Genomic DNA, 22,042 nt, shown 5'->3' with positions numbered 1-22,042 from the left:
AAAGGAACCTTCATTCGTCGGGGAAGGAGGATGTTCCTTGCCGGAGGTCTTGAAGATGGAGCCGCTCCTCGTCGGATGGATGAAGATAGAAGATGCCGCTTGGATGAAGATGTCTGCCGGTCCGGATGTCCTCTTCTGCGCGGATAGGATGAAGACTTTTGCCAGTCTGGATATCCTCTTCTGCCCCATCGGATGAAGACCTTGGCCCGGTTGGGTGAAGACGACTCAAGGTAGGGAGATCTTCAAAGGGGTAGTGTTAGGTTTATTTAAGGGGGGTTAGAGTAGGGGTATGTGGGTGGTGGGTTGTAATGTTGGGGGGTGGTATTGTGGGGGTTTTTACAGGCAAAAGAGCTGATTACTTTGGGGCATGCCCCGCAAAAAACATAATTTATGCTTAACTGATAAATTTATTTCTCTTGTAGTGTATCCAGTCCACGGATCATCCATTACTTGTGGGATATTCTCCTTCCCAACAGGAAGTTGCAAGAGGATCCCCCACAGCAGAGCTGCTATATAGCTCCTCCCCTCACTGCCATATCCAGTCATTCGACCGAAACAAGACGAGAAAGGAGAAACCATAGGGTGCAGTGGTGACTGTAGTATAATTAAAATTTAGACCTGCCTTAAAAGGACAGGGCGGGCCGTGGACTGGATACACTACAAGAGAAATAAATTTATCAGGTAAGCATAAATTATGTTTTCTCTTGTTAAGTGTATCCAGTCCACGGATCATCCATTACTTGTGGGATACCAATACCAAAGCTAAAGTACACGGATGATGGGAGGGACAAGGCAGGAACTTAAACGGAAGGAACCACTGCCTGTAGAACCATTCTCCCAAAAACAGCCTCCAAAGAAGCAAAAGTGTCAAATTTGTAAAATTTTGAAAAGGTGTGAAGCGAAGACCAAGTCGCAGCCTTGCAAATCTGTTCAACAGAGGCCTCATTTTTAAAGGCCCAGGTGGAAGCCACAGCTCTAGTAGAATGAGCTGTAATCCTTTCAGGGGGCTGCTGTCCATTAGTCTCATAGGCTAAGCATATTATGCTCCGAAGCCAAAAGGAAAGAGATGCTGCCAAAGCTTTTTGACCTCTCCTCTGTCCAGAGTAAACGACAAACAGGGCAGATGTTTGACAAAAATCTTTAGTAGCCTGTAAGTAAAACTTCAAGGCACGGACTACGTCCAGATTATGCAAAAGACGTTCCCTTCTTTGAAGAAGGATTAGGACACAATGATGGAACAACAATCTCTTGATTGATATTCCTGTTAGAAAACACCTTAGGTAAAAACCCAGGTTTGGTACGCAGAACTACCTTGTCTGAATGAAAAATCATATAAGGAGAATCACAATGTAAGGCAGATAACTCAGAGACTCTTCGAGCCGAGAAAATAGCCATCAAAAACAGAACTTTCCAAGATAAAAGTTTAATATCAATGGAATGAAGGGGTTCAAACGGAACTCCCTGAAGAACTTTAAGAACCAAGTTTAAGCTCCACGGGGGAGCAACAGTTTTAAACACAGGCTTAATCCTAACCAAACCCTGACAAAATGCCTGGACGTCTGGAACTTCTGCCAGACGCTTGTGCAAAAGAATAGACAGAGCAGAGATCTGTCCTTTTAAAGAACTAGCTGATAAGCCTTTGTCCAAACCCTCTTGGAGAAAGGACAATATCCTAGGAATCCTAACCTTACTCCATGAGTAACTCTTGGATTCACACCAATAAAGATATTTACGCCATATCTTATGGTAGATTTTCCTGGTGACAGGCTTCCGAGCCTGTATTAAGGTATCAATGACTGACTCGGAGAAGCCACGCCTTGATAGAATCAAGCGTTCAATCTCCATGCAGTCAGTCTCAGAGAAAGCAGATTTGGATGATTGAAAGGACCTTGTATTAGAAGGTCCTGCCTCAGAGGCAGAGTCCATGGTGGAAGAGATGACATGTCCACTAGGTCTGCATACCAGGTCCTGCGTGGCCACGAAGGCGCTATCAGAATCACTGATGCTCTCTCCTGTTTGATTTTGGCAATCAGTCAAGAGAGCAGAGGAAACGGTGGAAACACATAGGTAAGGTTGAAGAACCAAGGAGCTGCTAGAGCATCTATCAGCGTTGCTCCCGGGTCCCTGGACCTGGATCCGTAACAAGGAAGCTTGGCGTTCTGGCGAGACGCCATGAGATCCAGTTCTGGTTTGCCCCAACGATGGACCAGTTGAGCAAACACCTCCGGATGGAGTTCCCACTCCCCCGGATGAAAAGTCTGACGACTTAGAAAATCCGCCTCCCAGTTCTCTACGCCTGGGATGTGGATCGCTGACAGGTGGCAAGAGTGAGACTCTGCCCAGCGAATTATCTTTGAGACTTCTAACATCGCTAGGGAACTCCTGGTTCCCCCTTGATGGTTGATGTAAGCCACAGACGTGATATTGTCTGACTGAAATCTGATGAACCTCAGTGTTGCTAACTGAGGCCAAGCTAGAAGAGCATTGAATATTGCTCTTAACTCCAGAATATTTATTGGGAGGAGTTTCTCCTCCTGAGTCCACGATCCCTGAGCCTTCAGGGAGTTCCAGACTGCACCCCAACCTAGAAGGCTGGCATCTGTTGTTACAATCGTCCAATCTGGACTGCGAAAGGTCATACCCTTGGACAGATGGACCCGAGAAAGCCACCAGAGAAGAGAATCTCTGGTCTCTTGATCCAGACTTAGTAGAGGGGATAAATCTGAGTAATCCCCATTCCACTGACTTAGCATGCATAATTGCAGCGGTCTGAGATGCAGGCGCGCAAATGGCACTATGTCCATTGCCGCTACCATTAAGCCGAAAACTTCCATGCACTGAGCCACTGACGGGCGTGGAATGGAATGAAGGACAAGGCAAGCATTAAGAAGTTTTGATAACCTGGACTCAGTCAGGTAAATTTTCATCTCTACAGAATCTATAAGAGTCCCTAGGAAGGAGACTCTTGTGAGTGGTGATAGAGAACGCTTTTCCACGTTCACTTTCCACCCATGCGACCTCAGAAATGCCAGAACTATCTCTGTATGAGACTTGGCAATTTGAAAGCTTGACGCCTGTATCAGTATACGGAGCCACCGCTATGCCTCGCGGTCTTAGAACCGCCAGAAGTGAGCCCAGAACCTTTGTAAAAATTCTCGGGGCAGTGGCCAACCCGAAGGGAAGAGCTACAAATTGGTAATGCCTGTCTAGAAAGGCAAACCTTAGGAACCGATGATGATCTTGTGAATCGGTATGTGAAGGTAGGCATCCTTTAAGTCCACTGTGGTCATGTACTGACCCTCTTGGATCATGGGTAGGATGGTCCGAATAGTTTCCATTTTGAATGATGGAACTCTGAGGAATTTGTTTAAGATCTTTAGATCCAAGATTGGTCTGAAGGTTCCCTCTTTCTTGGGAACCACAAACAGATTTGAATAAAAACAGAATTTATGTTTACCTGATAAATTACTTTCTCCAACGGTGTGTCCGGTCCACGGCGTCATCCTTACTTGTGGGATATTCTCTTCCCCAACAGGAAATGGCAAAGAGCCCAGCAAAGCTGGTCACATGATCCCTCCTAGGCTCCGCCTACCCCAGTCATTCGACCGACGTTAAGGAGGAATATTTGCATAGGAGAAACCATATGATACCGTGGTGACTGTAGTTAAAGAAAATAAATTATCAGACCTGATTAAAAAACCAGGGCGGGCCGTGGACCGGACACACCGTTGGAGAAAGTAATTTATCAGGTAAACATAAATTCTGTTTTCTCCAACATAGGTGTGTCCGGTCCACGGCGTCATCCTTACTTGTGGGAACCAATACCAAAGCTTTAGGACACGGATGATGGGAGGGAGCAAATCAGGTCACCTAGATGGAAGGCACCACGGCTTGCAAAACCTTTCTCCCAAAAATAGCCTCAGAAGAAGCAAAAGTATCAAACTTGTAAAATTTGGTAAAAGTGTGCAGTGAAGACCAAGTCGCTGCCCTACATATCTGATCAACAGAAGCCTCGTTCTTGAAGGCCCATGTGGAAGCCACAGCCCTAGTGGAATGAGCTGTGATTCTTTCGGGAGGCTGCCGTCCGGCAGTCTCGTAAGCCAATCTGATGATGCTTTTAATCCAAAAAGAGAGAGAGGTAGAAGTTGCTTTTTGACCTCTCCTTTTACCGGAATAAACAACAAACAAGGAAGATGTTTGTCTAAAATCCTTTGTAGCGTCTAAATAGAATTTTAGAGCGCGAACAACATCCAAATTGTGCAACAAACGTTCCTTCTTTGAAACTGGTTTCGGACACAGAGAAGGTACGATAATCTCCTGGTTAATGTTTTTGTTAGAAACAACTTTTGGAAGAAAACCAGGTTTAGTACGTAAAACCACCTTATCTGCATGGAACACCAGATAAGGAGGAGAACACTGCAGAGCAGATAATTCTGAAACTCTTCTAGCAGAAGAAATTGCAACCAAAAACAAAACTTTCCAAGATAATAACTTAATATCAACGGAATGTAAGGGTTCAAACGGAACCCCCTGAAGAACTGAAAGAACTAAGTTGAGACTCCAAGGAGGAGTCAAAGGTTTGTAAACAGGCTTGATTCTAACCAGAGCCTGAATAAAGGCTTGAACATCTGGCACAGCTGCCAGCTTTTTGTGAAGTAACACAGACAAGGCAGAAATCTGTCCCTTCAAGGAACTTGCAGATAATCCTTTTTCCAATCCTTCTTGAAGGAAGGATAGAATCTTAGGAATCTTAACCTTGTCCCAAGGGAATCCTTTAGATTCACACCAACAGATATATTTTTTCCAAATTTTGTGGTAAATTTTTCTAGTTACAGGCTTTCTGGCCTGAACAAGAGTATCAATAACAGAATCTGAGAACCCTCGCTTCGATAAGATCAAGCGTTCAATCTCCAAGCAGTCAGCTGGAGTGAGACCAGATTCGGATGTTCGAACGGACCTTGAACAAGAAGGTCTCGTCTCAAAGGTAGCTTCCATGGTGGAGCCGATGACATATTCACCAGATCTGCATACCAAGTCCTGCGTGGCCACGCAGGAGCTATCAAGATCACCGACGCCCTCTCCTGATTGATCCTGGCTACCAGCCTGGGGATGAGAGGAAACGGCGGGAATACATAAGCTAGTTTGAAGGTCCAAGGTGCTACTAGTGCATCTACTAGAGTCGCCTTGGGATCCCTGGATCTGGACCCGTAGCAAGGAACTTTGAAGTTCTGACGAGAGGCCATCAGATCCATGTCTGGAATGCCCCACAGTTGAGTGATTTGGGCAAAGATTTCCGGATGGAGTTCCCACTCCCCCGGATGCAATGTCTGACGACTCAGAAAATCCGCTTCCCAATTTTCCACTCCTGGGATGTGGATTGCAGACAGGTGGCAGGAGTGAGTCTCCGCCCATTGAATGATTTTGGTCACTTCTTCCATCGCCAGGGAACTCCTTGTTCCCCCCCTGATGGTTGATGTACGCAACAGTCGTCATGTTGTCTGATTGAAACCGTATGAACTTGGCCCTCGCTAGCTGAGGCCAAGCCTTGAGAGCATTGAATATCGCTCTCAGTTCCAGAATATTTATCGGTAGAAGAGATTCTTCCCGAGACCAAAGACCCTGAGCTTTCAGGGATCCCCAGACCGCGCCCCAGCCCATCAGACTGGCGTCGGTCGTGACAATGACCCACTCTGGTCTGCGGAAGGTCATCCCTTGTGACAGGTTGTCCAGGGACAGCCACCAACGGAGTGAGTCTCTGGTCCTCTGATTTACTTGTATCCTCGGAGACAAGTCTGTATAGTCCCCATTCCACTGACTGAGCATGCACAGTTGTAATGGTCTTAGATGAATGCGCGCAAAAGGAACTATGTCCATTGCCGCTACCATCAAACCTATCACTTCCATGCACTGCGCTATGGAAGGAAGAGGAACGGAATGAAGTATCCGACAAGAGTCTAGAAGTTTTGTTTTTCTGGCCTCTGTCAGAAAAATCCTCATTTCTAAGGAGTCTATTATTGTTCCCAAGAAGGGAAACCTTGTTGACGGAGATAGAGAACTCTTTTCCACGTTCACTTTCCATCCGTGAGATCTGAGAAAGGCCAGGACGATGTCCGTGTGAGCCTTTGCTTGAGGAAGGGACGACGCTTGAATCAGAATGTCGTCCAAGTAAGGTACTACAGCAATGCCCCTTGGTCTTAGCACCGCTAGAAGGGACCCTAGTACCTTTGTGAAAATCCTTGGAGCAGTGGCTAATCCGAAAGGAAGCGCCACGAACTGGTAATGCTTGTCCAGGAATGCGAACCTTAGGAACCGATGATGTTCCTTGTGGATAGGAATATGTAGATACGCATCCTTTAAATCCACCGTGGTCATGAATTGACCTTCCTGGATGGAAGGAAGAATTGTTCGAATGGTTTCCATTTTGAACGATGGAACCTTGAGAAACTTGTTTAAGATCTTGAGATCTAAGATTGGTCTGAACGTTCCCTCTTTTTTGGGAACTATGAACAGATTGGAGTAGAACCCCCATCCCTTGTTCTCCTAATGGAACAGGATGAATCACTCCCATTTTTAACAGGTCTTCTACACAATGTAAGAATGCCTGTCTTTTTATGTGGTCTGAAGACAACTGAGACCTGTGGAACCTCCCCCTTGGGGGAAGCCCCTTGAATTCCAGAAGATAACCTTGGGAGACTATTTCTAGTGCCCAAGGATCCAGAACATCTCTTGCCCAAGCCTGAGCGAAGAGAGAGAGTCTGCCCCCCACCAGATCCGGTCCCGGATCGGGGGCCAACATTTCATGCTGTCTTGGTAGCAGTGGCAGGTTTCTTGGCCTGCTTTCCCTTGTTCCAGCCTTGCATTGGTCTCCAAGCTTGCTTGGCTTGAGAAGTATTACCCTCTTGCTTAGAGGACGTAGCACTTTGGGCTGGTCCGTTTCTACGAAAGGGACGAAAATTAGGTTTATTTTTGGCCTTGAAAGGCCGATCCTGAGGAAGGGCGTGGCCCTTACCCCCAGTGATATCAGAGATAATCTCTTTCAAGTCAGGGCCAAACAGCGTTGTCCCCTTGAAAGGAATGTTAAGTAGTTTGTTCTTGGAAGACGCATCAGCTGACCAAGATTTCAACCAAAGCGCTCTGCGCGCCACAATAGCAAACCCAGAATCTTAGCCGCTAACCTAGCCAATTGCAAAGTGGCGTCTAGGGTGAAAGAATTAGCCAATTTGAGAGCATTGATTCTGTCCATAATCTCCTCATAAGGAGGAGAATCACTATCGACCGCCTTTACCAGCTCATCGAACCAGAAACACGCGGCTGTAGCGACAGGGACAATGCATGAAATTGGTTGTAGAAGGTAACCCTGCGAACAAACATCTTTTTAAGTAAACCTTCTAATTTTTTATCCATAGGATCTTTGAAAGCACAACTATCTTCTATGGGTATAGTGGTGCGTTTGTTTAAAGTGGAAACCGCTCCCTCGACCTTGGGGACTGTCTGCCATAAGTCCTTTCTGGGGTCGACCATAGGAAACAATTTTTTAAATATGGGGGGAGGGACGAAAGGTATACCGGGCCTTTCCCATTCTTTATTTACAATGTCCGCCACCCGCTTGGGTATAGGAAAAGCTTCTGGGAGCCCCGGGACCTCTAGGAACTTGTCCATTTTACATAGTTTCTCTGGGATGACCAAATTGTCACAATCATCCAGAGTGGATAATACCTCCTTAAGCAGAGAGCGGAGATGTTCCAACTTAAATTTAAATGTAATCACATCAGGTTCAGCTTGTTGAGAAATTTTCCCCGAATCTGAAATTTCTCCCTCAGACAAAACCTCCCTGGCCCCATCAGACTGGTGTAGGGGCCTTTCAGAACCATTATTATCAGCGTCGTCATGCTCTTCAGTATCTAAAACAGAGCAGTCGCGCTTACGCTGATAAGTGGGCATTTTGGCTAAAATGTTTGATAGAATTATCCATTACAGCCGTTAATTGTTGCATAGTAAGGAGTATTGGCGCGCTAGATGTACTAGGGGCCTCCTGAGTGGACAAGACTCGTGTAGACGAAGGAGGGAATGATGCAGTACCATGCTTACTCCCCTCACTTGAGGAATCATCTTGGGCATCATTGTCATTGTCACATAAATCACATTTATTTAAATGAGAAGGAACTCTGGCTTCCCCACATTCAGAACACAGTCTATCTGGTAGTTCAGACATGTTAAACAGGCATAAACTTGATAACAAAGTACAAAAAACGTTTTAAAATAAAACCGTTACTGTCACTTTAAATTTTAAACTGAACACACTTTATTACTGCAATTGCGAAAAAATATGAAGGAATTGTTCAAAATTCACCAAAATTTCACCACAGTGTCTTAAAGACTTAAAAGTATTGCACACCAAATTTGGAAGCTTTAACCCTTAAAATAACGGAACCGGAGCAGTTTTTAACTTTAACCCCTTTACAGTCCCTGGTATCTGCTTTGCTGAGACCCAACCAAGCCCAAAGGGGAATACGATACCAAATGACGCCTTCAGAAAGTCTTTTCTATGTATCAGAGCTCCTCACACATGCGACTGCATGTCATGCCTCTCAAAAACAAGTGCGCAACACCGGCGCGAAAATGAGGCTCTGCCTATGATTTGGGAAAGCCCCTAAAGAATAAGGTGTCTAAAACAGTGCCTGCCGATATAATCTTATCAAAATACCCAGATTAAATGATTCCTCAAGGCTAAATATGTGTTAATATATGAATCGATTTAGCCCAGAAAAAGTCTACAGTCTTAATAAGCCCTTGTGAAGCCCTTATTTACTATCTTAATAAACATGGCTTACCGGATCCCATAGGGAAAATGACAGCTTCCAGCATTACATCGTCTTGTTAGAATGTGTCATACCTCAAGCAGCAAGAGACTGCTCACTGTTCCCCCAACTGAAGTTAATTCCTCTCAACAGTCCTGCGTGGAACAGCCATGGATTTTAGTAACGGTTGCTAAAATCATTTTCCTCATACAAACAGAAATCTTCATCTCTTTTCTGTTTCAGAGTAAATAGTACATACCAGCACTATTTTAAAATAAACTCTTGATTGAATAATAAAAACTACAGTTAAACACTAAAAAACTCTAAGCCATCTCCGTGGAGATGTTGCCTGTACAACGGCAAAGAGAATGACTGGGGTAGGCGGAGCCTAGGAGGGATCATGTGACCAGCTTTGCTGGGCTCTTTGCCATTTCCTGTTGGGGAAGAGAATATCCCACAAGTAAGGATGACACCGTGGACCGGACACACCTATGTTGGAGAAATCCCTGTCCTTGTTCCGTCCGCGGAACTGGATGGATCACTCCCATTACTAGGAGGTCTTGCACACAGCTTAGGAATGCCTCTTTCTTTATCTGGTTTGATGATAACCTTGAAAGATGAAATCTCCCTTGTGGAGGAGAAGCTTTGAAGTCCAGAAGATATCCCTGAGATATGATCTCCAACGCCCAGGGATCCTGAACATCTCTTGCCCACGCCTGGGCGAAGAGAGAAAGTCTGCCCCCTACTAGATCCGTTTCCGGATAGGGGGGCGTTCCTTCATGCTGTCTTGGGGGCAGCAGCAGGCTTCCTGGCCTGCTTGCCCTTGTTCCAGGACTGGTTAGGTTTCCAGGCCTGTCTGAAATGAGCAACAGTTCCCTCTTGTTTTGAAGCGGAGGAAGTTGATGCTGCTCCTGCCTTGAAATTTCGAAAGGCACGAAAATTAGACTGTTTGGCCTTTGATTTGGCCCTGTCCTGAGGAAGGGTATGACCCTTGCCTCCAGTAATGTCAGCAATAATTTCCTTCAAGCCAGGCCCGAATAAGGTCTGTCCCTTGAAAGGAATGTTGAATAATTTAGACTTTGAAGTCACGTCAGCTGACCAGGATTTAAGCCATAGCGCCCTACGCGCCTGGATGGCGAATCCGGAATTCTTAGCCGTTAGTTTAGTCAAATGAACAATGGCATCAGAAACAAATGAGTTAGCTAGCTTAAGCGTTCTAAGGTTGTCAATTTCATTCAATGGAGCTGTCTGGATGGCCTCTTCCAGGGCCTCAAACCAGAATGCCGCCGCAGCAGTGACAGGCGCAATGCATGCAAGGGGCTGTAAAATAAAACCTTGTTGAATAAACATTTTCTTAAGGTAACCCTCCAATTTTTTATCCATTGGATCTGAAAAAGCACAACTGTCCTCAACCGGGATAGTGGTACGCTTTGCTAAAGTAGAAACTGCTCCCTCCACCTTAGGGACCGTCTGCCATAAGTCCCGTGTAGTGGCGTCTATTGGAAACATTTTTCTAAATATAGGTGGTGGGGAAAAGGGCACACCGGGTCTATCCCACTCCTTACTAATAATTTCTGTAAGCCTTTTAGGTATAGGAAAAACGTCAGTACACACCGGCACCGCATAGTATCTATCCAGCCTACACAATTTCTCTGGAATTGCAAACTGTGTTACAGTCATTCAGAGCAGCTAATACCTCCCCAAGCAATACACGGAGGTTCTCAAGCTTAAATTTAAAATTAGAAATCTCTGAATCAGGTTTCCCAGAGTCAGAGATGTCACCCACAGACTGAAGCTCTCCGTCCTCATGTTCTGCATACTGTGACGCAGTATCAGACATGGCTCTAACAGCATTTGCGCGCTCTGTATCTCTCCTAACACCAGAGCTATCGCGATTGCCTCTTAATTCAGGCAATCTAGATAATACCTCTGACAGGGTATTATTCATGATTGCAGCCATGTCCTGCAAGGTAATCGCTATGGGCGTCCCTGATGTAATTGGCGCCATATTAGCGTGCGTCCCCTGAGCAGGAGGCGAAGGGTCTGACACGTGGGGAGAGTTAGTCAGCATAACTTTCCCCTCGACAGAACCCTCTGGTGATAATTCTTGGTGTTTAGGTAATTTAGTAATGCCTATGTGTAAGAGGGCATTAGAAGGAGTTATAGGAAGTGTTATGCCTAATCTCCCTAGCGTACGGAAGCAGGTACTCCATAAGGGTTTTAACTTGGGGCATTCCCACCATATGTGTAGAGAGTCTCCTTTTTTGCCACAATTACGCCAGCATAGGGGAGAGGTAGAGACAAACATTTTATTAAGTCTCGCAGGGGTAAGGTACCAGTTCGTTAAGAGTTTGTAATATGTTTCGAAGAGTGTGACACAGTGCAGTGCTTTTTTAGTGAGGGAAATTACATGTTGCCATACTTGTGGGGGCAGAGTCAGGTTCAGAACTGATTCCCAAGTGAGTGAGGAAGTTTATTCTCAGGGTCTGTGTTTCCTATTAAGGTGTAATGCATTGATAATGGTCTGTGTAGTTTGTTACCTTGTTGCCAAGTCGTTTCCCAGAGTGTACGGGGTCGGTGTAACTCAGGTTGAAATCCCCAACTAGTAAGAAAGCTCTTTAGTCTTGTGTATTCGTATGTCATGTACCTGGGTAAATTGGAGCCAGCCTTTATTTCTGAGAGTGTCATGAAGCGCGGGGTTGGTGAAGTAACCCAAAGGTCAGCTACTGTTTGTATTCCAATTCTAGTCCAGCCATAAGGATGAGAGTCAGGTAAGCCTCGTAGGAGACCTGTCAAGCCTCTGGTGATAATTCTTTTATAGAAAAGACTGATCTTTACTGTGTAAGGTGAAATCAATACATTTAGTACACATTCTCCTATGGGGCTCCACCATGGCTTTCAAACATAATGAACAAGTAGGTTCCTCTGTGCCAGACATGTTTAAACAGACTAGCAATGAGACTAGCAAGCTTGGAAAACACTTTAAAACAAGTTTACAAGCAATATAAAAAACGTTACTGCGCCTTTAAGAAACACAAATTTTCCCAAATTTTGAAATAACAGTGAAAAAATGCAGTTACACTAACGAAATTTTTACAGTATATGTAATAAGTTAGCAGAGCATTGCACCCACTTGCAAATGGATGATTAACCCCTTAATACCAAAAACGGAATAACAAATGACAAAAACGTTTTTTAAACAGTCACAACTGCCCCAGCTCTACTGTGGCTTTTTACCTCCCTCAATACCGACTTTTGAACTCTTCAGAGAAGTCCTGGGATCATGCAGGAAGAAGCTGGATGTCTGTGTCTGTAATTTTTGCTGTGCAAAAAAACGCCAAAATAGGCCCCTCCCACTCATATTACAACTTCAGTTAACTGTTTCTAGGCAAAATTCAAGCCAGCCATGTGGAAAAAACTAGGCCCCAATAAGTTTTATCACCAAACATATGTAAAAAAACGATTAAACATGCAGCAAACATTTTAAAATACACTTTTATAAGAGTATGTATCTCTATTAATAAGCCGGATACCAGTCGCTATCACTGCATTTAAGGCTTTACTTACATTACTTCGGTATCAGCAGCATTTTCTAGCAAATTCCATACCTAGAAAAATATTTTAACTGCACATACCTTATTGCGGGAAAACCTGCACGCTATTCCCCCTCTGAAGTTACCTCACTCCTCAGAATATGTGAGAACAGCAAAGGATCTTAGTTACTTCTGCTAAGATCATAGAAAACGCAGGCAGATTCTTCTTCTAAATACTGCCTGAGAAACAGTACACTCCGGTACCATTTAAAAATAACAAACTTTTGATTGAAGAAATAAACTAAGTATAAAACACCACAGTCCTCTTACGACCTCCATCTTAGTTGAGAGTTGCAAGAGAATGACTGGATATGGCAGTGAGGGGGAGGAGCTATATAGCAGCTCTGCTGTGGGTGATCCTCTTGCAACTTCCTGTTGGGAAGGAGAATATCCCACAAGTAATGGATTGATCCGTGGACTGGATACACTTAACAAGAGAAAGCCCTTTTAAGGGCTGGTAATAGAGTTGTTAACTTTTGTAATTTAGATTAGGGTAGAGAAACTTTTTTATTTTGGGGGGGCTTTGTTATTTTATTAGGGGGCTTAGAGTAGGTGTAATTAGCTTAAAATTCTTGTAATCTTTTATTATTTTTTGTAATTTAGTGTTTGTTTGTTTTTGTAATTTAGTTTAGTTAATTTAATTGTAGGTAATTGTAGGTAATTTATTTAATTATAGTGTAGTGTTTAATTGTAACTTAGGTTAGGATTTATTTTACAGGTAATTTTGTAATTATTTTAACTAGGTAGCTATTAAATAGTAAATAATTATTTAATAGCTATTGTACCTCGTTAAAATAAATACAAAGTTGCCTGTAAAATAAATATAAATCCTAAAATAGCTACAATATAATTATTCGTTATATTGTAGCTATATTAGGGTTTATTTTACAGGTAAGTATTTAGTTTTAAATAGGAATACTTTAGGTAATAAGATTTAATTTACAGGTAGCCCTCAGTTTACGCCGGGGTTAGGTTCCAGAAGGAATGGTTGTAAATCGAAACCGTTGTAAATTGAAACCCAGTTTATAATGTAAGTCAATGGGAAGTGAGGGAGATAGGTTCCAGGCCCCTCTCAATATTGTCATAAGTAACACCTAATACATTATTTTTAAAGCTTTGAAATGAAGACTAAATGCTAAACAGCATTATAAACCTAATAAAATAATCACACAACACAGAATATATAATTAAACTAAGTTAAATTAACAAAAACATTTGCTAAACAGCATTATAAACCTAATAAAATAATCACACAACACAGACTTCACTTGCATTTTTCTACAAACAGTTCTTTCTATGCATTCCAATCTGGACTGATTTATAGACAGGAAGATCGTGTTCCTTTGAAATCTGCTCGATAGCTCAGGTCTGGTTAAACTGATTAATTTCAGCTTGCTTGGCTTTGCTGCAACACAAGCGAACAGCTCCACCTACTGGCTATTTTAATAAATGCACTGCTTCTCAATGCTTTTCAATAGCAGTCACATGACTGGAAAAAAAGGTTGTTATTCTGAAACGGTGTAAATTGAACCGTTGTAAAACGAGGGCTACCTGTATTTTGTTAGATTAAAATTATATTTAATTTAGGGGGGTATTAGGGTTAGACTTGGCTTTAGGGGTTAATACATTTATTAGAGTAGCGGCGAGGTCCGGTCGGCAGATTAGGGGTTAATAAGTGTAGGTAAGGTAGCGGCGACGTGGGGGGGGGGGGCAGATTAGGGGTTAATAAATATAATATAGGTGTCAGCGATGTTAGGGGCAGCAGATTAGGGGTTCATAGGGATAATGTAGGTTGCAGCGGTGTCCGGAGCGGCAGATTAGGGGTTAATAATAAAATGCAGGTGTCAGCAATAGCGGGGGTGGCAGATTAGGGGTTAATAAGTGTAAGGTTAGGGGTGTTTAGACTCGGGGTTCATGTTAGGGTGTTAGGTGTAGACTTAGAGATTGTTTCCCCATAGGAAACAATGGGGCTGCGTTAGGAGCTTAACGCTGCTTTTTTGCAGGTGTTAGGTTTTTTTTTCTGACCAAACTGCCCCATTGTTTCCTATGGGGGAATTGTGCACCAGCACGTTTTTCCAGCTAGCCGCTACCGTAAGCAACGCTGGTATTGAAGGTTGAAGTGGCAGTAAATATGCCTTTACGCTCCCTTTTTGGAGCCTAACGCAGCTCTTCAGAGAACTCTCAATACCAGCGTTGTTTAGAAGCAGCACTAGAAAAAAAAGACGCGTAGCTAACGCACCCCTTCGGCCGCAAAACTCTAAATCTAGGCGATTGTTATTCTGCCCATTAGCGCTGTGGAATCTGTTGGCACTCTACAAATTACTGATAACGATAATAATTTGCAATTTGACATCAAAATATTGGCTTATAGTATCATGCAGATAAAGTGGTCCCAAAGAAAGAAAATTAACAGATTCAGAGAAATGTCATGTTCATCTAAACTTGAGAGGTAAGTTTGCCAGTGACAAATGTGTTGTGAATCACTCAATTGATGTTTTTTTTTTGTTTGTTTTTTGGAGGACGGGGTTAAAGATAAGCCCTTGCCATAAGCCCATAACATAAATCTTCAAGTGATCAGTAAAATTCAAGGGACATGAAACCCAAATTGTTCTTTATGATTTAGATAGAGAATATAATTATGAACAACTTTCCATTTTACTTCTATCATCTTTTTTGCTTCATTCTCTATGTATCCATTGTTGAAGAACCAGCAATGTACTACTGGAAGCTCGTTAATGCATTGGGTGAGCCAATAACATGAGGCATTTATGTGCAGCAACCAATCTGCAGCTCCTGAGTGTACCTAGCTATAATTTATAACAAAAGATATCTAAAGAACAAACATTAGATAACAGAAATAAACTGGAAAGTTGTATAAAGTCAAATGCTTTATCCGAATTGTGAAAGAAAAAAAAAAACAGAATTTATGCTTACCTGATAAATTACTTTCTCTTGTGGTGTATCCAGTCCACGGGTTCATCCTTTACTTGTGGGATATTCTCCTTCCTAACAGGAAGTGGCAAAGAGAGCACACAGCAGAGCTGTCCATATAGCTCCCCCTCTAGTTCCACCCCCCAGTCATTCAACCGAAGGTTAGGAAGAAAAAGGAGAAGCCACAGGGTGCAGTGGTGACTGTAGTTTAAACTAAAAATCTACCTAATAGCCAGGGCGGGCCGTGGACTGGATACACCACAAGAGAAAGTAATTTATAAGGTAAGCATAAATTCTGTTTTCTCTTGTAAGGTGTATCCAGTCCACGGGTTCATCCTTTACTTGTGGGATACCAATACCAAAGCTTTAGGACACGGATGAAGGGAGGGAACAAGACAGGTACCTTAAACGGAAGGCACCACTGCTTGCAAAACCTCTCTCCCAAATATAGCCTCCGAAGAAGCAAAAGTATCGAATTTGGAAAATATGGAAAAAGTATGCAGCGAAGACCAAGTCGCTGCCTTACAAATCTGTTCAACAGAAGCCTCATTTTTAAAAGCCCATGTGGAAGCCACTGCTCTGGTAGAATGAGCGGTAATAGTTTCAGGAGGCTGCTGGCCAGCAGTCACATAGGTTAGACAGATGATCCTTTTCAGCTAAAAGGAAAGAGGTGTAGCAGTCGCCTTCTGACCTCTCCTCTTACCAGAACAGATAACAAACAAGGAAGATGTTTGTCTGAAATCCTTAGTTGCTTGTAAATAGAACTTTAAAGCACGAACCACATCAAGATTGTGTAACAAACGTTCCTTCTTCGAAGAAGGTTTAGGACACAGAGAAGGAACAACAATTTCCTGGTTAATATTCTTATTAGACACAACCTTAGGAAGAAAACCGGGTTTGGTACGTAAAACTACCTTATCTGCATGGAACACCAAGTAAGGTGAGTCACACTGTAAAGCAGATAACTCTGAAACTCTTCGAGCAGAAGAGATAGCTACCAAAAACAAAACTTTCCAAGATAAAAGCTTAATATCTATGGAATGTAAAGGTTCAAACGGAAACCCCTTGCAGAACTGAAAGGACTAAATTCAGACTCCATGGCGGAGCCACAGGTCTATAAACAGGCTTGATTCTGACTAAAGCCTGAGTAAACGCTTGAACGTCTGGTACCTCCGCCAGACGTTTGTGTAAAAGAATAGACAAAGCAGATATCTGTCCCTTTAAGGAACTAGCTGACAATCCTTTCTCCAATCCATCTTTGAGAAAAGACAAAATCCTGGGAATCCTAATCGTACTCCATGAGTAACCCTTGGATTCGCACCAACAAAGATATTTTCGCCCAAATCTTATGGTAGATTTTCCTGGTGACAGGCTTTCTAGCCTGAATCAGGGTATCGATAACCGACTCAGAGAAACCACGCTTAGATAGAATTAGGCGTTCAATCTCCAAGCAGTCAGACGCAGAGAAATTAGATTTGGATGTTTGAAAGGACCTTGAAGTAGAAGGTCCTGCTCATTGGCAGAGTCCATGGTGGAACGGATGACATGTCCACTAGGTCTGCATACCAGGTCCCAGCGTGGCCACGCAGGAGCTATTAGAATCACCGACGCCCTCTCCTGCTTGATTCTGGCAACCAGACGAGGAAGGAGAGGAAACGGTTGGAAACACATAGGCCAGATTGAAGGACCAAGGCGCTGCTAGAGCATCTATCAACACCGCCTGGGGATCCCGGGACCTGGACCCATATAAGAGGAAGTTTGGCATTCTGACGGGATGCCATCAGATCCAATTCTGGAGTGCCCCCATAGCTGAGTCAGCTGGGCAAATACCTCCTGGGTGGAGTTCCCACTCCCCCGGAAGAAAAGTCTGACGACTTAGCAAAATCTGACTCCCAGTTGTCTACTCCTGGGATGTGAATTGCTGAGAGGTGGCAAGAGTGATCCTCCGCCCACCTGATTATTTTGGTTACTTCCATCATTGCTAGGGGACTCCTTGTTCCCCCTTGATGGTTGATGTAAGCTACAGTCGTGATGTTGTCCGACTGAAATCTGATGAAGTTGACCGCAGCTAGCTGAGGCCATGCCTGAAGAGCGTTGAATATCGCCCTCAGTTCCAGAATGTTTATCGGGAGAAGAGCTTCTTACCGAGACCATAAGCCCTGAGTTTTCAGGGAGTCCCAGACTGCACCCCAGACCAATAGAATGGCGTTGGTCGTTTACGATGATCCACTCTGGTCTGCAGAAACACATTCCCTGAGACAGGTGATCCTGAGACAACCACCAGAGAAGAGAATCTCTGGTCTCCTGGTCCAACTGTATTTGAGGAGACAAATCTGCATAATCCCCATTCCACTGTTTGAGCATGCATAGTTGCAGTGGTCTGAGGTGTATCCGTGCAAAAGGGACTATGTCCATTGCCGCTACCATTAATCCGATTGTCTCCATGCACTGAGCTACAGACGGCCGAGGAATGGAATGAAGAGCTCGGCAAGTAGTTAAAAGTTTTAACTTTCTGACCTACGTCAGAAATATCTTCATGTCTACCGAGGTCTATTAGGGTTTCCTAGGAATGGAACTCTTGTGAGGGGGGAGAGAGAACTCTTTTTGATGTTCACCTTCCACCCGTGAGACCACAGAAAGGCCAATACAATTTCCGTGTGAGACTTGACTCTTTGGAAAGTAGACGCCTGAATTAAGATGTCATCTAGGTAAGGCGCCACTGCTATGCCCCGCGGTCTTAGAACGCCAGGAGGGACCCCTAGCACCTTTGTGAAAATTCTGGGAGCAGTGGCCAACCCGAAAGGAAGAGCCACAAACTGATAATGCTTGTCCAGAAAGGCGAACCTGAGAAACTGGTGATGATCTTTGTGGATAGGAATGTGCAGATACGCATCCTGTAGATCCACGGTAGTCATATATTGACCCTCCTGGATCATTGGTAAGATTGTCCGAATGGTCTCCATCTTGAATGACTGGACTCTCAGGAATGTTTAGAATTTTGAGATCCAGGATTGGTCTGAAAGTTCCTTCTTTTTTGGGGAACCACAAACAGGTTTGAGTAAAAACCCAGCCCTTGTTCCACAATTGGAACTGGGTGGATCACTCCCATTGTATGTAGGTCTTCTACACAGCGTAAGAACGCCTCTTTCTTTGTCTGGTCTGTAGACAAACGAGAAATGTGGAACCTTCCCCTTGGAGGGGAGTCCTTGAATTCTAGAAGATATCCCTGGGATACAATCTCTAAGGCCCATGGATCGTGTACGTCTCTTGCCCAGCCTGAGCGAAGAGAGAGAGTCTGCCCCCACTAGATCCGGTCCCGGATTGGGGGCTACCCCTTCATGCTGTCTTGGGGGGCAGCTGCAGGCTTCTTGGCCTGTTTACCCTTGTTCCAGCCCTGGTAAGGTTTCCAGGCTGCCCTGGGTTGTGAAGTGTTACCCTCTTGCTTTGCAGCAGGGGAGGATGAAGCGAGACCGCTCCTGAAATGTCGAAAGGAACGAAATTTATTTTGTTTGTTCTTTGTCTTAAAGGACTTATCCCTGAGGGAGAGTATGGCCTTTTCGCCCAGTGATTTCTGAGATAATCTCTTTCAATTCAGGCCCGAAGAGGGTTTCTTTCCTTTGAAAGGGATGTTCAGTAGTTTGGATTTTGACGACACATCGGCCCCGGACCAGGACTTCAGCCATAGCGCCCTGCGCGCCAGAATGGCGGAAACCGGAATTCTTTGCCGCTAAACTTAGCTAGTTGAAAGCGGCATCTGTGATAAAAGAATTAGCCAGCTTGAGAGCCTTAATTCTGTCCATAATGTCCTCATATGAGGTCTCGTCTGGAGCGCATCTTCCAGCGCCTCGAACCAGAAAGCAGCTGCAGTAGTTACAGGAACAATGCACGCTATAGGTTGGAGAAAGAAAAACCTTGTTGAACAAAAATTTTCTTAAGTAAACCCTCTAATTTTTAATCCATTGGGTCTTTAAAAGCACAACTGTCCTCAATTGGTATGGTTGTGGTTTAGCAAGTGATGAAACAGCCCCCTCCACCTTAGGGACCGTCTGCCACAGGTCCCGCGTGGCTGTCAGATATGGGGGAACATTTTCCTTAAAATACAGAAGGGGAACAAACTGAATCCTGGTCTATCCCACTCTCCCTAGTTACTATATCCGCAATCCTCTTAGGGACCGGGAACACATCAGTGTAAACCGGCACTTCTAGGTACTTGTCCATTTTACACAATTTCTCTGGAACCACCAAAGGGTCGCAGTCATCCAGAGTAACTAGTACCTCCCTGAGCATAAGCGGAGGGTGTTCTAGCTTAAATTTAAATGCAACGTATCTGAGTCTGTCCCCGAATCGGAAATTTCTCCCTCAGATGGCACATCCCTCGCCCCTATTTCAGAGCGTTGTGAGTGTATATCAGATACGGCTACCTAAAGCGTCAGAATGCTCAGAATCTGTTCTTAAAACAGAAGCTATCACGCTTTGCAGGTACCACAGGCAGTTTAGATAAAAACACTGAGAGGGTATTATGCATAACTGCCGCCAAGTCTTGCAAGGTAAAAGAGTTAGACGCACCAGAGGAGCTAGGCGTCGCTTGAGCTGGCGTAACTGGTTGTGACACGTGGGGAGAGGATAACGGGCTAACCTCATTAACTTCTGTCTGAGAATCAGCTTGGGCACATTTTTAAGTGCAACAATCTGTTCTTTAAAATGTATAGACATATCAGTACAAGCGAGACACATTCTGAGAGGGGGTTCCACCATGCTTCTAAACCACATTGAAACAAGGATTTTCCTTAGTGTCAGACATGTTTAACAGAAAACACTTTAATCAAGTAAAAATAAACTTTGCAAAAAAAACGTTACTGTGCCTTTAAGAGATAAAAAAAGCACACAATTTTCCAAAACAGTGAAAAATGCAGCAAATTTTACGAAATTTTCACAGTATGTACCTAAAGCATTGGTAAGATTGCACAACTAGCAATAAAAACGATTAACCCCTTAATGCCCAAACCGGATCAATAGCAAGCTAACAACCGGTTAAAACGACTTCAGCACCTTGCCACAGCTCTGCTGTGGCCCTACCTGCCCTTAGGAAGCAGATTTGTGGGGAAAAAGCTTCTTATAGGCCCTCAAACTGCAGCAGGACCCTCCATGTGAAACAGCCTGAAGATCTAGTCAGTCTAACTGCGCATCTGATGGAACGAAATTAGGCCCCTCCCACCTTACTCCAGTGTTGTGAGGCATAAAGAAACACTCCTAAGTGTTAAAATAATAGCCATGTGGGTAGCAACCCCTGAAAGAAACCCAAAGTGTCTCAAAAAAACGATATTACTAGTAAAAACCGTTTGCCATAAAATAGTGTCAACCAGCCTAAATTAGCATGTTCTGTAAGCTTGCAATTCCATACTTAGTCTCTGAATAAAGCTTACCCATCCCTCATGGGGATCTCATCAGTCTTTTTCCAGCATTATCCACAGTCTTGTCTAGAAATAAATGACTGAACTACCTTATTGCAGCCTAACCTGCAAAACCCGTTCCCCCCAACTGAAGTTTTCTGGTACTCCTCAGTCCTTTTTGGGAACAGCAGTGGAATTTTAGTTACAACATGCTAAAATCATTTTCTCCCTGCAGAAATCTTCATCCTCTTTTCTGCTGGAGAGTAAATAGTACAAAACCGGGTACCATTTAAAATAAACTTTTGCTTGTAGAACAAAAACTACAAATCTAACACCCACATTCACTTTACCCTTCCGAGAGGGACCCTATTGCTTAGAGCCGGCCAAAGAGAATGAACCTGGGGGGTGGAGCTAGAGGGGGAGCTATATGGACAGCTCTGCTGGTGCTCTCTTGCCACTTCCCTGTTAGGAAGGAGAATATCCGACAAGTAAAGGATGAACCCGTGGACTGGATACACCTTACAAGAGAAATTGGGTTTTATGTTGCTTTAAACCATTATGAATATGGAGGGGGACTTCTTAATGCATACCAGATCTCTAGATAAGGAAAAGGATTTCCATAGCATTTAAGAAATGAAAAGAAAAAAACTTTTTCAATCATCCCACTCTATAAACCATTATAGTGCAAGAATTGCATTGCTTTAATTTGTAAGTCTAGGTGTTTGAACCATCGCATAGGGGTTTAAAATACATAGTTAAAGCATTGCTTGGGAGCTGCAGAGAACTTCCTGAGCTTGAAACTGCTGGTTACCCAATCAGCACTTCCCAGCTATGTGCCTGCCCACTGCCGATTGGCTCACCTATTCTAAATAGACAGACTTAAAAAATATACCATATAAATTATTAATCCATACTTCAACGGAGACAAAGAAAGCTATAAAATCATACATACACTTGTATTCTCCTTTTCATTTTCCTCTTCCTCATCATCATCTTCTCGAACAGTCCGTTGAATACAAGCATTTAAACATCTTCGAATAGCAAGCATCAATTTTGCTAAAACAGAAAAGTGAAACTGTTGAATCACTGTGTTCTCGCCAGGACCTATTTAGGGGATGCATCACCCAGCTGATTTTACGGTCGTCCCAACTATCATTTAAGTCAATATAAAGCTAAGATTAGTTAGTATTTAAATGTTGACTATGTTGTTGCTCAAATTATCATGAGATCAACGTATGTTCAATTATGCAATATTCTGTGCATTGGATAGCTTAAATTAATAAAACTTTAACAATGAAGCTTCTTTAAAAAATACCTTTGCGTTATGAAA

At 43.6% G+C, this 22,042-nt stretch overlaps 1 protein-coding gene across 1 annotated transcript in view; it reads right to left on the bottom strand.

The window, feature by feature from the left end:
* NCAPG2 (non-SMC condensin II complex subunit G2) overlaps window positions 1-22,042 on the bottom strand; it is a 365,294-nt gene that overhangs the window by 267,626 nt on the left and 75,626 nt on the right. Inside the window, exon 15 of the mRNA XM_053713827.1 lies at window positions 21,665-21,768. Within this exon, the coding sequence (XP_053569802.1) occupies window positions 21,665-21,768 (104 nt within the window). The remainder of the gene's footprint in view (window positions 1-21,664; window positions 21,769-22,042) is intronic.

Source organism: Bombina bombina, chromosome 5 (genome assembly GCF_027579735.1).
Source record: "Bombina bombina isolate aBomBom1 chromosome 5, aBomBom1.pri, whole genome shotgun sequence".
NCBI classification, from domain to species: domain Eukaryota; kingdom Metazoa; phylum Chordata; class Amphibia; order Anura; family Bombinatoridae; genus Bombina; species Bombina bombina.
This window is presented reverse-complemented; position numbering and strand designations above follow the sequence as displayed.